Raw genomic sequence first — 16918 nt, 5'->3', positions numbered from 1 at the left:
AATCTGGAAGCCCCCTTTAACCACTTAAGGACCGCCTCACGCCGATGTACGTCAGCAGAATGGCACAGCTGGGCACAAGCACGTACCTGTACGTTGCTTTTTTAAGTGCCCAGCCGTGGGTCGGGAGAGCGCCGCCGGCCTCCCGACCCGGTCCTGTGCTTCATGACCGTGGCCGTAGGACCAGCGGACCTGATCGCCGCTGGTGTCCCAAGATCGAGTCACAGAGCTGAAGAATAAAGAGACATCTGTGTAAACAAACCTCTCCCCGTGCTTCCCTGTGTGGCTGTCACCGATCGTCTCTTCCCTTTTATAGGGAAGGACGATCAGGGACATCACATGCCAGGCCACACCCCCTACAATAAAAAAAAACACATAACCTCATACATAACACCTACACTTCCCCCTAGTGGTTAACTCCTTCACTGCCAGTGTCATTTACACAGGAATCAGTGCATTTAAATAGCACTGATTGCTGTATAAATGACAATGGTTCCAAAAATGTGCCAAAAATGTCCGATGTGTCCACCATAATGTCACAGTCACAATAAAAATCGCTGATTGCCACCATTACTAGTAAAAAAAAATATTAATAAAAATGCTATAAAACTATCCCCTATTTTATAAACGCTATAACTTTTGCGCAAACCAATTAATAATCCCTAATTGAAATTTTTTTACCAAAAATATGTAGAAGAATACGTATCGGCCTAAACTGAGGAAAAAAAATAATTTTTTTTATATATTTTTTGGGGATATTTATTATAGCAAAAAGTAAAAGATGTTGCATTTTTTTCAAAATTGGCGCTCTATTTTTGTTTATAGCGCAAAAAATAAAAACCTCAGAGGTGATCAAATACCACTAAAAGAAAGCTCTATTTGTGGGAAAAAAAGGATGCCAATTTTGTTTGGGAGCCACGTCGCACGACCGCACAATTGTCAGTTAAATCTACGCAGTGCCGAATTGCAAAAAGGGGCTTGGTCCTTTGGCTGCAAATTGGTCCGGGGCTTAAGTGGTTAACAAGGCAGTCAGATCCCGGCCCCCCCAGGTGAATGAGTATGGGGTACATAGTATCTCTACCCATTCACCAAAAAAGTGTCAAAAAGTAATAAAAACACGGACGGTTTTTGACAATTATATTAAAAACAAAAAAAACTGTTTCCCCGGTATCCCCTTGTTAAAGCAGGCTTCCCGATTCGATAAGCCCCCTGCAAGCATACACCCACAACCATAGCCCAGAGTTGTGGCGATGAGGCAGATGCAGGTAAAGGGATGCTTAATATTTTTAATTGGCTATTGTCACCCAGACTGTATTTACCATTATTGTATTTGTGGCCCATTGCCTAAGGTAGCAGGGTTAGAGAGGGCACCACCAAGCAAGTCAAAAAACCCATGACCCAAGGGACCCATGAGAAGACCCATGTGTAGTGGACCTAGATTGGGCATGTGTTGGCACCAAATTGTGCATGTCCAGTCCTGGTTCTTCTTGGATAGAGCATCCACATACCTGTCTTTGTAGCCACCATCTTGGACACATTTCTTCCAGCCAGAGGCCTAAATCCTAACACTTGAAATGTCTACAAACATTTTCAGCACTTTACTGCAATCTCACATTTCTTCCATGACATATCACATTTGACATACTGACAGAACTTTGACGCAGAATGTCACTAGCATCAATAAACATTCTTTTGCAGTAGAGCGCAAATCACATATTTTAGCCACCTTCTCTTACCAGAGTTGGTGGACCTGTATGTCAACGACGCCAGGTCAAACAGGCATGGAACGAGAAGCTACTCAGAGAACAGGTCACAGGAAATCCTCTACCATCATCGATCGATATATGTCGTCTGAAAACTCTTGGAGGCCATTTGATGCCCTGGTAGAAGTCCATCTTGGACGAAACACTTAGGGGCGGTTTCTCCGCTCTCTATATTGCTTTTAGAATTTTGTGATCACTATTTTTATATATTTTTTATTACCTTTTGTTGCTGCAATTTTGTTAAATTGCTGGTATTTTATGTAAATAAAAAGCCATAATATTTGTTTGACCTACACCATTGGGAGCTAATTTTTTATGTTTTTCATGACATCCGCTCCATGAATGTATCAATTATTTTGAGAGACATATCAATATTGGACCTCTCCGTCACCTCGGTTCTGGCCTACAAGAGTTTTCAGATTACATATATCGATCGATGATGGTAGAGGATTTCCTGGGACCTGTTCTCCGAGTGGCTTCTCGTTCCATGCCTGTTTGACCTGGCGTCGTTGACACACAGGTCCACCAACTCTGGTAAGAGTATTTAATTATACTTACCTCCGTGGATGCCATTACTCCCTGGAGTATAGTTTGCTGTCGTTTCCCCTTGTTGGTTGCCGATTTCGGATCCATGGTGACCTTATTATCCCTCTAGATGGACTTCCAGTGGACTTATTTATTTTGATATATCATTGATTTATTTCACATTAATTAGCGCTACATTTCCTTTCCCTTTTTGTAACATATGAAGCATGAAACCAACCCTACTTTCTCATGTCCGTGGTCTGTACAATTCATATGTAGACCACATACTGCCTCTAATAGCCATATTACACACACACACACAACACACACACACACACACACACACACACACACACACACATATTTATATATAGATAAGTGCATTTGAGGTTTGCCTACATGTGGCATTCATTTAAAGGTTTTGAAACCTTAATGCATTCTTAAGATAGAGTGGTACTCCATGGCAGAGGATTGTCAAAGCTGGAAAATCGAATCTTTGACTGACTATTTGAGAAAATGCACATTTTACCTGGAATTTGAAACTTTCCAGGTTGAATGCGAGTCTATAGCCTTTCCGGTTTGGCCCTGTGCCATTTCCATAAACTATGTTACGCTGTCCACCATAGAATGAGTTGTCGAAAATTTCCCCTGCACTCTCACTGGAGAGGTAATTATATCTATAGAAAAAAAATGAAAGAAAATTAGTACAAGTTCAATGCTGAATATAAATGAGCTTATAAAAAAAAAAAAAATGTAAACAATGAATTTAATGCTTGTTGGAAGATGATTATGGTAACTTGTGTTTGAACCTATACATACAACATATTCCATATGTAATGGTCAGTGACATAATCTTATTCTTCTCACCTCTAGAAATAAACCAACAAAGCAGGTGCTTCTACAATGTTCTGTGTGGTAAAGGTTTTTCCTTTTGCTATGTTTTGGATTGGATATTTTACCCGTATTGGCGTATAAAAGCCATGTGCTAGAGTGTAATTATACAAGTAAAGCCGCGCCTATGGAATAGGTCTTGATCAGCAGGAGTATGTATAGGTGTTAGTTTATACCTGTAACCTTGTGTTCTATATAATTTTTTATTGGTTACAATTCTTCTATCTAATTTTTATCTTATTAGTTTAAAAGATTAAGTATAAGCTTTCTTTGTTTTATGAGGTTGCTGCCACCCTGATATGCAAAGGCTGCACTAAACAACCTGCATTAATGGAATGATTCTTGATTAAAGGTTATTGGCGCTACCTCCACCCAATTAATTTCAGTAACACTCTTTGCTTCCTCAAACCTTTTATGTCTATCTATCACCTTAACGTGTCCCCAGGGACTATGTGAATTAAACCCGTGTTCCGTATTTTATCTCAACAACACCCCATTTATCCAACACCTTAAACTCAAGGCAAAAATTGATTGCACCCCACTTTGTATCACCTAAGTGAGCTAGTGCCACTTATTTTACATATAGTTTCATTAATATTTAAGAATCTCAGATCAAAAGATATAAATATAAGTACGAAAAATAAAATAAAAAGTGATTGGTAGAGGCCTCTGCCGTAGAAAAACCTAACCACAAACAAAAATCCAAAAAACACAGAAAAAAACACAGAAAAAAAGGGGAGAAAAGAACCCCCAGAAATTTTAGTGTTTACCAGTGCCAAACCTCTTCCTAATTGGGGAAGAAAACTATCTCCAATTTTCATACAAATTCTTTGTGCTAGTTATTAAATATTAAATACACCAGATCTCCCTATATTAATAAGTGTAAAAGGAGGAAGCACAAGATTTCCTCATGCAGTAATATCCAAAAAAATATACAATAAACAAAAAATCAAAAAAGACAAAATATGTGAAAAGTCCAATTACATCCAGTGGTCTATACACCAATCCACGAACATGTGAGAATGTGAAAGGGTCAAATGAGACCAATATATGTAAGAAATAAACAATATAAATATCATAAAAATATTTCAGTCCACATTGAGTCTTCTATAACCGTATCAATGCAATTACGCCTCTTCAGAATACAGGAAAGGTGACTTTCGTGAGATTGCCTGCGCTTTATTAGTGACTTTCGTGCTTGTTCCCCCTCAAGGATCCCCACTCACCAGATCCATTCACCCCCTAGGGGGTTATACGCCTGTAATCTGTATCCTATTTGTCCGAGGATTCCACCATCCAGTTATATCTTCAATGGGTCCTTCTCAAGGTCTTTTAAAGAGATGCAGGCAAGTCCTTATATCCAATAGTGATTCCTCAAATAAAAGAAAATTCCCTCATGGTGTAGTATTTTTGATTATAATTGGGAAAGAGGGGAGAACAGTCTGATATTCTTCTTTAAAAGCAGGTATTTTTAGTTGTGTAGAAATAGTAGGAGGCTAGTTTCCACTTAAAAATACTTTATTACAAAAAAAGCTTTATACAACACTCTGTGCAGAAAAAAGGGGGTTTTTTTATGCAAGATGCAGTCTAACAAACCATGCATCAGCATACACCGTGTATAAGTTGTGTTATACGGCTCAAAAAGATGTAATGTAACAACCCTTTTTCAGCAAAAAAAGAGACAATATAAAATATAAAAAATAAATAAAAAGTAAAAAGAACAAATGCAAGATAAGGAAATATAAAGCACTGATTCCGGAGTGCAAAAAAAATTTTTTTATATATGTACCAAAAATCCACCAGTTATGGAAAAAATCAAAATAAAAATCAAAATGAAAAACAGAATCACCTACGGCCCTTTACATAAGTCTGCAGAGTAACTGCACTTAATCCCAAAAAGCCCTATTCTCCCAGTGCTACAGTCCCCTTGCTACAGTGGGGTTAAATGGTGGTCTCCTCTGGGGGCCGTTTGTCAGGCTTAGTTTAGGTTAGGAATGGAGCTACGTAGGTAAAAAAGCCGAAAAAGAAAAAACATTAATGTTAAAAGAATTTTAAAAAGTTATCGGGCTTGTTCCCACTAACTTCAGCCCAAGTTCTCAACTCGCCGATCCGCCGTAGAGACAATTCCCCTGAACACGCGGCGTGCGTTCCAGGCTGCGTTCCAGCGGGTCCAGGCGCACCGGAAGTGACGTGTGTGCGTAATGACGCTGTACGTGTTTCGTCGCTGCTGAGGACGTCTGAAACGTGTACAGCGTCATTACGCACACACGTCACTTCCGGTGCGCCTGGACCCGCTGGAACGCAGCCTGGAACGCACGCCGCGCGTTCAGGGGAATTGTCTCTACGGCGGATCGGCGAGTTGAGAACTTGGGCTGAAGTTAGTGGGAACAAGCCCGATAACTTTTTAAAATTCTTTTAACATTAATGTTTTTTCTTTTTCGGCTTTTTTACCTACGTAGCTCCATTCCTAACCTAAACTAAGCCTGACAAACGGCCCCCAGAGGAGACCACCATTTAACCCCACTGTAGCAAGGGGACTGTAGCACTGGGAGAATAGGGCTTTTTGGGATTAAGTGCAGTTACTCTGCAGACTTATGTAAAGGGCCGTAGGTGATTCTGTTTTTCATTTTTATTTTTATTTTTATTTTTTCCATAACTGGTGGATTTTTGGTACATATATAAAAAAAATTTTTTTGCACTCCGGAATCAGTGCTTTATATTTCCTTATCTTGCATTTGTTCTTTTTACTTTTTATTTATTTTTTATATTTTATATTGTCTCTTTTTTTGCTGAAAAAGGGTTGTTACATTACATCTTTTTGAGCCGTATAACACAACTTATACACGGTGTATGCTGATGCATGGTTTGTTAGACTGCATCTTGCATAAAAAAAAACCCTTTTTTCTGCACAGAGTGTTGTATAAAGCTTTTTTTGTAATAAAGTATTTTTAAGTGGAAACTAGCCTCCTACTATTTCTACACAACTAAAAATACCTGCTTTTAAAGAAGAATATCAGACTGTTCTCCCCTCTTTCCCAATTATAATCAAAAATACTACACCATGAGGGAATTTTCTTTTATTTGAGGAATCACTATTGGATATAAGGACTTACCTGCATCTCTTTAAAAGACCTTGAGAAGGACCCATTGAAGATATAACTGGATGGTGGAATCCTCGGACAAATAGGATACAGATTACAGGCGTATAACCCCCTAGGGGGTGAATGGATCTGGTGAGTGGGGATCCTTGAGGGGGAACAAGCACGAAAGTCACTAATAAAGCGCAGGCAATCTCACGAAAGTCACCTTTCCTGTATTCTGAAGAGGCGTAATTGCATTGATACGGTTATAGAAGACTCAATGTGGACTGAAATATTTTTATGATATTTATATTGTTTATTTCTTACATATATTGGTCTCATTTGACCCTTTCACATTCTCACATGTTCGTGGATTGGTGTATAGACCACTGGATGTAATTGGACTTTTCACATATTTTGTCTTTTTTGATTTTTTGTTTATTGTATATTTTTTTGGATATTACTGCATGAGGAAATCTTGTGCTTCCTCCTTTTACACTTATTAATATAGGGAGATCTGGTGTATTTAATATTTAATAACTAGCACAAAGAATTTGTATGAAAATTGGAGATAGTTTTCTTCCCCAATTAGGAAGAGGTTTGGCACTGGTAAACACTAAAATTTCTGGGGGTTCTTTTCTCCCCTTTTTTTTCTGTGTTTTTTTCTGTGTTTTTTGGATTTTTGTTTGTGGTTAGGTTTTTCTACGGCAGAGGCCTCTACCAATCACTTTTTATTTTATTTTTCGTATTTATATTTATATCTTTTGATCTGAGATTCTTAAATATTAATGAAACTATATGTAAAATAAGTGGCACTAGCTCACTTAGGTGATACAAAGTGGGGTGCAATCAATTTTTGCCTTGAGTTTAAGGTGTTGGATAAATGGGGTGTTGTTGAGATAAAATACGGAACACGGGTTTAATTCACATAGTCCCTGGGGACACGTTAAGGTGATAGATAGACATAAAAGGTTTGAGGAAGCAAAGAGTGTTACTGAAATTAATTGGGTGGAGGTAGCGCCAATAACCTTTAATGTGCTAGAGTGTAAGCCTAGTACACAGAGTCCTTAATTGACCTGTGAGTTGGTGGTTCCTGAGTAGCAAGATTTAACACTCTTGCCCAGGTTTTCCAGCTATTTTCAGGAAGGTTACTGCTCCCTACAGGTCATATTATATATATATGTGGCTATTAGTGTCCTGAGGAAATTGGATAGGGGAAAGATTGCCAAAATGTTGCCACTATGCTGTCTGGATGTACCGCTCCTTTGGGGCCAGTCGTGGATCCCGGAGAAGCCTATAGACTTATATGGACTTTTGTTATCTTATACAGGACCCTTCTTATGGATTATTACTAACTCATGATTATCACAGCCAATTTTGTACTCTTGCATTGAAAAGGACTCTTTTATAGACTTATTACCTAAACAATGTACAACGATCTCATGGGGCACTAGAGAACTTTGTTAAAGTGGTTGTATTGTCCGCTTGATCATTTTTACCTACAGGTAATCCTACAATAAGGCTTACCTGTAGGTAAAATTAATATCTCCTAAACCTATATGGTTTAGGAGATATTCACCTTGCATGCAGCCGCTGACGTCAGCAGCGCATTCGCAGTGAAGGTCGGGCGAAGGTCCAGGGTATCGTGCGGGAACTTGCAGGAATGGAGGGCTCCAGAGTGTATATGTGGCCGGAGCCACAAACCCGGAAGAAACACTGAAGGAACATGTCAACTCCCACAGCGGTGACCAGGCAACCCTGTGGGAGCTTCGTTCTCAGGTAAGTATTTCATAATGAGCTAGTATAGCTCTTACAGGTTTTTGTTTTGTTATTTGTTTTTTTTTTGGCATACAACTGCTGTAAGAATGTGTTGAAGATGCTATCAAGTACTGCTCAAATGTCTCATCTAACTTCTTTAGTACATATTTTTGTTGCTCATCTATTTAGCCTGGTCTGAGGTCTCTAAAGGGGTGCATATATGGAGTATCAAAAGAACAGGGCTTACAACAGGGGACTGGGAGGTTAGAGAAGATACAGTACAAATGTCTAGCATGCAGAGAAGCTGTCCTAAGAAGGCTATATTGACATTCATAATGACCACAATATTTGTGCCATATGCCAATGCAGCCAACATCTAGGAAATGGGTGACATGGCCAGGGTGACGGAATACTCTGGTAGTGAAGGGGTGTTATGCTTGGTCCGTTCACTAGTGACTGCTTTCCTTCCTGTTGGGACTAATCTTGTGGCACAGAGTACCTAGGGAGCTAGCCTGGATTCATGTTGGAAGATATACAGTACAGTAGTGAGGCCCGGTAAGAGAACAAGCATGGAGCTATGGGGAAGTAGGTTTCCTGTATCCAGTAGTAACATGCAGAACATTGTCACTGGGAATGAGGTGACCAGACTGCTGAGTTGGTGGAGACCAGTACATGCTCTGCTCTACCAACTCAGAAATGCTGCACAGGAGAGGTGATACATACATAAGTTGTATCCATAGTGCAGTAGTGTCAACAGTGTAAGAAGTATTGCCATGGATTACAAAGTGGTACCTATGCAATTTGTCCAGCATTCTTCTAAGTTTGGAGTGCCTCCTTAATGCTGAATTCACATGACTGCGGCTCCTGCCTGCCGTGCAGGCATTAGCAAGCGATGTTCCACAGTGACCCCACTAGGGCACTTTAAGTGCCGTTCACAAGCCTATATCTTTTGAAATCTGAAAAAAACAGGGGCGGACTGACAACTCATGGGGCCCCCGGGCAATAGGAGATCATGGGGCCCCCGGGCAATAGGAGATTATGGGGCCCCCAGGCAATCAGAGATTATGGGGCCACACAGTAGACACAAACACACACAGTATACAATCAAACAGTATACACAGACATGTTTCTATTGGCTGAGAAGGTACTGGAGAGGTGGGGCAGCTATAATCTCAGGATTTTTAGACCAAAAGGATGTCGGTAAGGGACCTTTCAGAGACAGATGTAAAAGAGAAAAAAACATAAATTTTTACACACGGTCCCTGGTTTTACTGAGGCTGGCAACCCTGATGGGGCCCCCTAGTGGCATGGGGCCCTCGGGCAGTGCCCGAGTGGCCAAATGGTCAGTCCACCCCTGGAAAAAACATAAAAGGTTATGTATACAACAAGGGGTAGCTCTTCAGTACATCTAAAACAGTCCAGGCTCTCTTCAGTGCTGGTTGGTCAATTGGATGAAACTACTAGTTCCAGCACACTGTAGACCTAAGCTTTTTTTTTGCAGAGACGTGTATGCACTGAAACTGCTTATTGGAATCAGCAGTTTGAACTTCTGAGACTGGATAGATGCCTCAACTGCCACGGGTAATGGCCCTCCTAAAAACTTATGAGAGATGTTGACTTTTTTGAAGTAACAACTGAGGGTAGAAGGATGACTTCAGAGGTACGCAGTGTGAACATGTTCTAATGGAACTTAAGGTGAGGAGATGCTGAAGCCCTTGCCAGAATATTCACAAAACATTTGCCCCCACTAGCAATGACAACTTTGCCTTCTTCGGTGCTGCTTCATTGCTGATATCTTCTCTGCCTCGTCTTCTGCATTTGACAACTTTTTTTGCACACTGGAGTTACATTATGGCTCTACTCTTGACATCTTACAAGTAATGTACACACAAAATTGCTAGAACGGAAAACAGTTTGGCTTGCATCAAACTGATTTGTAATATGTTTTAAAACTGGTGTATCATCTTTATACCACTTTCAATTTAAAAGCCTATAAAGTGAATGAATCTTTCATAGTTTACAGCAGGCACTCTTTGCTAAATCCACTTAAGATATCATTGGTTGTATATGCTGTATTACCCATTTCCCATAAGCTGAGCTCCAGGTACGGGTTCAAAGGTCCTTCCTGTTTTTTTTGCACATCCCCTTTCATCTGAATTATCTCCACAGTCATTATCGCCATTACATTTCAGTTTTGAGTCAATGCAGCGCCCTGTTTTAGACACAAGAATGTCCGACATTAAGACAGGATTGGTTTCTGAATAATTTTCATCTATGCATATTATTTATTACAGGTACATATATATAGCGCCATCAATTTACACAGCGATTTACATATTTTTAATATACATTCAAATCAGTCCATGCCCTCAAGGAGCTTACAATCTAAGGTCCCTAACTCACATTCATACATAAACATACTAGGGCCAATTTTCAATCCAAAGCATGTCTTTTGAGTGTGGGAATAAACCCATACATGCACAGGGAGAACATGCTAAGTTCAGGCAGGTAGTGCTATGGTTGAGATTCAAACTGACAACCCTAGTGCTGCTAGGCAGAAGTGCTACAGAGTGCTCAACAGTTATTTCCCTTAAAGGCAAGGAATAACATTTTGTTGAAAAGCTTGAGGTACAAAACAATATCCATGACGGACCAAAAGGTACAAACATTTCCAAAGAGGGGAAACATATGCATACCCCGGACATACATGTCACATGGAACTGGTGCATCCGAGCTAGTACCTCCTCTGCAATTCCCGGTGAGCCTCAAGAACACAGCACTCAGCTTGTGAAGTCTCTGTAAACCTCAGTATAGCCCATGCAAAAAAGGAGAAAGGCTGGTGTCATGGAAAGTCAGCTAAAACATTGTTTTATTATTGTATGTGAACAACAGTCAAAAAGAAACCAATGTGTTTCAGCCGTTTTTGAGCCATGTTTAAGGCCTGACAGGCCAAAAAGCGTTGAGTTTCTTTCTGACTGTTGTTCACATGCAATAATAAAACAATGTTTTAGCCGACTTCCATGGCACCAGCCATTCTCATTTTATACATGTCATATACATTAAAGCCAGAAACAACCATAAAATTAATAAATACGTAAATAAAAAATGGGCAGACTCGATGGACTACTCAGTCTTTATCTACCGTCACTTTTCTATGCTTCAATGTTTCTATCCATAATTTTTCAGTTAGAACATAAAGGAAAGAAAGAGGACAGACAGCAGTCCTCATTTTGGAAATAATCAAAATGCATACTGGGTAAGATAATAAAAGCTAATCAAACAGAAATCAATGTATTTCCCATATATAATATAAAGGAGGCAGAGACTGCATATGTGAATGTCCAGTAGTTAAACTACCTCTATGTCCGACATGATATCCCTATATTGTAACCCAAAAAATACAGCGCTATTCTTAAATGTGATTAAATAAAAAACATTAACAGATAAATTGTGTGAAACTTATACCGTGAGTGCAGCAGCAACTTTATAAGTGAGATACCCACAAATCAAATCCTAGTTATTTTCCAAAAAGCTGCGCTAAAATGATCCATAAATACTTGTGAAAAGTAAATAAATAAAATAAATGAATATATCAAACAATATTTAAACAAAAAATAATCCAAAAAGTGTATATGTTCAAATATTAGTCCATATCCCCATCAACAAAATTTTCTGATTGTAGTCTCCACTGTGTAACACACCACACCAGTAAAGGAAAAAGTGTCCTCAAAGTTGCAGAGACAGGCTTCCACCACCAACACTACTGCTGCTTACCAGCTAGACTGGTCCCATCACAGAGACCAGATATCGCCACAAAAGAAACGCTCCTTTTGCAAATGGACCGCAAGGGGGATATATCTCTATTTGGCACTGAGTTTGGATGGTTGGAAAGATCCTACGGCCACACCACTCATTGCCCGGCACATATAGAAACGAAAAGGGTCGCCATAGTGTAATAAATTCTTAGGTTTAATAAATAAAATAAAAGGTTGCACTTACATCAAACTGAAAAACAATTCGCTGTATTAAAAACAAGTTTGCCGGCCGGCTTCGTGAACGCTGCCCGTCGCTTCAGCGTGGAACGCGGTGACGTCAATACGCCACTCCTCCCTACACCGTTTCGGCCCCTGGAAGACATTACTTTTAACGAAACGGCGTAGGGAGGAGTGGCGTATTGACGGGTTCAGCGTGGAACGCGGTGACGTCAATACGCCACTCCTCCCTACGCCGTTTCGTTAAAAGTAACGTCTTCCAGGGGCACGGCCCCTGGAAGACGTTACTTTTAACGAAACGGCGTAGGGAGGAGTGGCGTATTGACGGGTTCAGCGTGGAACGCGGTGACGTCAATACGCCACTCCTCCCTACGCCGTTTCGTTAAAAGTAACGTCTTCCAGGGGCCGTGCCCCTGGAAGACGTTACTTTTAACGAAAACGGCGTAGGGAGGAGTGGCGTATTGACGTCACCGCGTTCCACGCTGAACCCGGAAGCGACGGGCAGCGTTCACGAAGCCGGCCGGCAAACTTGTTTTTAATACAGTGAATTGTTTTTCAGTTTGATGTAAGTGCAACCTTTTATTTTATTTATTAAACCTAAGAATTTATTACACTATGGCGACCCTTTTCGTTTCTATATGTGCCGGGCAATGAGTGGTGTGGCCGTAGGATCTTTTCAACCATTCGAACTGAGTGCCAAATAGAGATATATCCCCCTTGCGGTCCATTTGCAGAAGGAGCGTTTCTTTTGTGGCGATATCTGGTCTCTGTGATGGGACCAGTCTAGCTGGTAAGCGGCAGTAGTGTTGGTGGTGGAAGCCTGTCTGTGCAACTTTGAGGACACTTTTTCCTTTACTGGTGTGGTGTGTTACACAGTGGAGACTACAATCAGAAAATTTTGTTGATGGGGATATGGACTAATATTTGAACATATACACTTTTTGGATTATTTTTTGTTTAAATATTGTTTGATATATTCATTTATTTTATTTATTTACTTTTCACAAGTATTTTTGGATCATTTTAGCACAGCTTTTTGAAAAATATCCCTACATTGTGCACCCCAAAATGAGACAACCTGAGGAGAGAAGAATAGCAAAATATGTAAGAGAAAGAAGAGGAGGAAAGAAGAGAGCGCAAAGGAAAGAAAAGGGGGGGGGGGGAATGGCCAGTAAAGGGTAGTAAAAGGGGGCATAGCCTTATAACATAAAAGGAATAAAATTCTGAGAGAATTTTTATAATAAATGTTTAATTTGCAGGAATTATTATATTTTATTTTGAAATCACAGTGAAATTATATTAACTTTACACCATTTAGAAAATGTTATTTTTGTCACAAAAACTACTTATCTATATAAAGTCAACTGAACAAACTTGTAATTATTTGGTTGGGATTTGTTAAATCCTATTAGTCTACTAAGGAAACCTGATTATCCAAGGCTATACTATCTCTGAAGGATCTGTCTGTTCAGCATCCTTTCCAAGAAACATCAGAGGTGATTGTAGTAATTATCGCAAAAGAAACAGATGAGAATGTGCCTTCCTTGCGCTGACCAGATGTTGGCACCAGTCTCTGAGGGTTATCACTTTGTAATTGCTCCAAGTAAGCAATTTGTTTTCTAAAGCCACATATTTTAGCTAATATAAAATTGTGTATAAAAGTTCTCTGTGTAAAGAACATAGTGAAGAATACACACCTCTTCCAAGAGTGCGGGTCTCCTGGTCCCCCACAGTGATTTGTGGGAGACCAGGAGATTGACTCCCCCGACTGTCCTCCTGCTCCTACACCAACTCCTCCTGCAGCCCCTACATAACTACTTTGTAGGTAGGGGTTGCAGGAGGTATGTGTGGTAGGGTAAGTCCCAAACTTGCCAGCTGAAGGAACCAATGCTTGTGGTTCCTCATGCCAACCCCTATGTCACTACAAGATGTGTTGGGTTATGTAGAGGCCAGCAGGACTAATCCCAAGGCACTGTGGGGGGATCCAGGAGATCAGCACTCTTGAAAGTGTTGGTTTATAAATAGTCAACTGGAAACTACTTTTCATTAAGCCCCATATGTACTAATTTTTTGCAGATTTTTTCCTTCAGATTTACCAGAACCATATAACATGAGGTCAAACCTTAGGAGTTTCAATGTTTATGCAATCAGGCAGGCCCTTGCACTACATGGTTTTGGTAAATCTGAAGACAAAATTCAGCAGAAAATCTGATAGTGTGTATGGGGCTTTACAGTGACAATGGGCAGCAGGAATGTATTAACTATGCTCTTTGCAGGAAGACCTTTTATTCACAATTAGATTTTAACCTCCCTAGTGGTGATCCCGAGTCTGGCTCGGGTTGGGATTTTAGTTCCACGAGCCAGACTCGGGATTGCATCGCTGGATGCAGGGGAGGACACAGGGTTACTTACCTTGTCCCCTGGATCCAGCGATGTCCTCCGCGCTGTGTGATCGAGCTGTCCTCCGCTCGATTCACACAGTGCCCAAATGCCGCCGAGCTCCGTTCCCTGCGACGTTACGGCGCACGGGAGCGGAGAACGGCGGCAAATTCAAAAAAGTAAAAAGACACAAAACACACACAGTACTGTAATCTTACAGATTACAGTACTGTATAAAAAAATTACACACCCCCTTTGTCCCTTGTGGTCTGTGCAGTACCCTGCATGCACTTTTATATTATAAATACAGTTTTTTCTGCCTGAAATTTGGAGATTGTCCATAGCAACCAAAACGTGTCCCTTTTTCAGTGTTTTAGGATTTGATTACATTATTGAATAATTTTTATTATTCTTTATTATATTATAAACTTTATCATACCCAGGATGTCTGCTAGACTCTGGTTTGAACAGATTAAAGAGAGTTATTCCTAAGAATTACAGGACTAAAATATAAAACGCCAAATTTCCATGCAAAATAATTGTACCGCTTTCAGCACCTGAAACCAGAACTAATCATACCGCCAGGGAGGTTAATGATAGTAGTATTAAACCCATAAACAAATATTTTATACTCTGCAGCTTTCTAATCCTTAAATGTGGAGGCTGCATTACTTGTCTTTTTTCCCTCTATTTACACCTGGTGATCCAACCAGTATGGCCGGCCATACATTATACAATTTTCTGGTACAATTTTCCTTTAGAATTAGCAAAACCATATAATAATAGTTTAGACCTAAACACTTTCAATTGATATGCAATCATATGGTTTGCATTACATGGCTGAAGGTAAATCTAAAGGAAATTGAATAAGAAAATTGTATAATGTATGGCCAGCCTAATTCACTTCCTGTCTTAAGGTGTCTCCAGTGGGAGAACAAAGGAGACACCCCTGGACAGCACTGGCAATCTGTGGAGATGGTCGTGTTAGATTAGCAGATTTAGTTGGACTTAACTGACAAATTAAAGCTTAACTCCAGCTCACATTTTTTAACCACTTAAGCCTTGGAAGGTTTTACCCCCTTTATAAACAGGCCATTTTTTGCTATTTAGCACTGTGTTATGTTAACTGGTAATTGCGCAGTCATGTGAGGCTGTACTCAATTTAAAAAAAAAAAATCATACAAATAGAGCTTTCTTTTGGAGATATTTGATCATCAATGGGTTTTTTCTTTTTTGCGATATAAACAAAAAAAAACTGATAATTTTGAAACAAATACTTTTTACTTTTTGCTATAAAACGTATCCAATAAAAACATTTTAGGCCAAAATGGTTTTTGCTTTGATAGAAAAAAACTTCAATAAGTGAGTACACCCCTCAAAATTTTATAAACATTTTATTATATCTTTTCATGTGACAACACTGAAGAAATAACACTTTGCTACAATGTAAAGTAGTGACTGTACAGCATGTATAACAGTGTAAATTTTCTGTCCCCTCAAAATAATTCAACACACAGCCATTAATGTCTAAACGGCTGGCAACATAAGGGAGTAAGGGAGTACACTCCTAATTGAAAGTGTTCAAATTGGGCCCAATTAGCCATTTTCCCATTTTCCCTCGCCAGTGTCATGTGACTCATGTGTCATGTGACTCATTAGTGTTACAAGGTCTCAGGTGTGAATGGGGAGCAGGTGTGTTACATTTGGTTTTCTCTCTCTCATAATGGTCAGTGGAAATTCAACATGGCACCTCATGGCAAAGAACTCTCTGAGGATCTGAAAAAAAAAATTGTTGCACTACATGAAGATGGCCTAGGCCAGTGATGGCGAACCTTGGCACCCCAGATGTTTTGGAACTACATTTCCCATGATGCTCCACTACACTGCAGAGTGCTTGAGCATCATGGGAAATGTAGTTCCAAAACATCTGGAGTGCCAAGGTTCGCCATCACTGGCCTAGGCTATAAAACCTTGAAACTGAGCTGCAGCATGGTGGCCAATACCATACAGCGGTTTTCCACTCAGAACAGGCCTTGCAATGGTCAACTGAAGAAGTTGAGTGCACGTGCTCAGCAGCATATCCAGAGGTTGTCTTTGGGAAATAGACGTATGAGTGCTGCCAGCATTGGTACAGAGGTTGAAGGGGTAGGGGGGTCAGCCTGTCGGTGCTCAGACCATTTGCCAAACACTGCATCAAATTGGTCTGCATGGCTGTCGTCCCAGAAGGAAGCCTCTTCTAAAGATGATGCACAAGAAAGCCCGCAAACAGTTTGCTGAAGACAATTAGACTAAGGACATGGATTACTGGAACCATGTCCTGAGGCCTGATGAGACCAAGATAAACGTAGTTGGTACAGATGGTGTCAAGTGTGTGTGGTGGCAACCAGGTGAGGAGTACAAAGACAAGTGTGTCTTGCCTACAGTCAAGCATGGTGGTGGGAGTGTCATGGTCTGGGGCTGCATGAGTGCTGCCGGCATTGGGGAGCTACAGTTCATTGAGGAAACCATGAATGCCAACATGTACAGTGACCTA

The 16918-nt window shown here is 40.2% G+C and overlaps 1 protein-coding gene across 2 annotated transcripts in view; it reads right to left on the bottom strand.

Annotated features, from left to right (window-relative positions):
- Window positions 1-16918, bottom strand: part of C6 (complement C6) — a 214540-nt gene that overhangs the window by 129353 nt on the left and 68269 nt on the right. For both annotated transcript variants that reach the window (XM_077462806.1, XM_077462804.1), the window contains exons 5-6: window positions 10094-10226; window positions 2815-2962 (exon numbers count right to left, since the gene is read on the bottom strand). In XM_077462806.1, coding sequence (XP_077318932.1) covers window positions 2815-2962; window positions 10094-10226 — 281 coding nt within the window. The remainder of the gene's footprint in view (window positions 1-2814; window positions 2963-10093; window positions 10227-16918) is intronic.

This window comes from Lithobates pipiens, unplaced genomic scaffold (assembly GCF_037356315.1).
Source record: "Lithobates pipiens isolate NorthernLeopardFrog02 unplaced genomic scaffold, aLitPip1_a1.2 Scaffold_3, whole genome shotgun sequence".
Taxonomy (NCBI): domain Eukaryota; kingdom Metazoa; phylum Chordata; class Amphibia; order Anura; family Ranidae; genus Lithobates; species Lithobates pipiens.
Note: the sequence above shows the minus strand (reverse complement) of the source record. Positions and strands in the feature narration are given on the sequence as shown.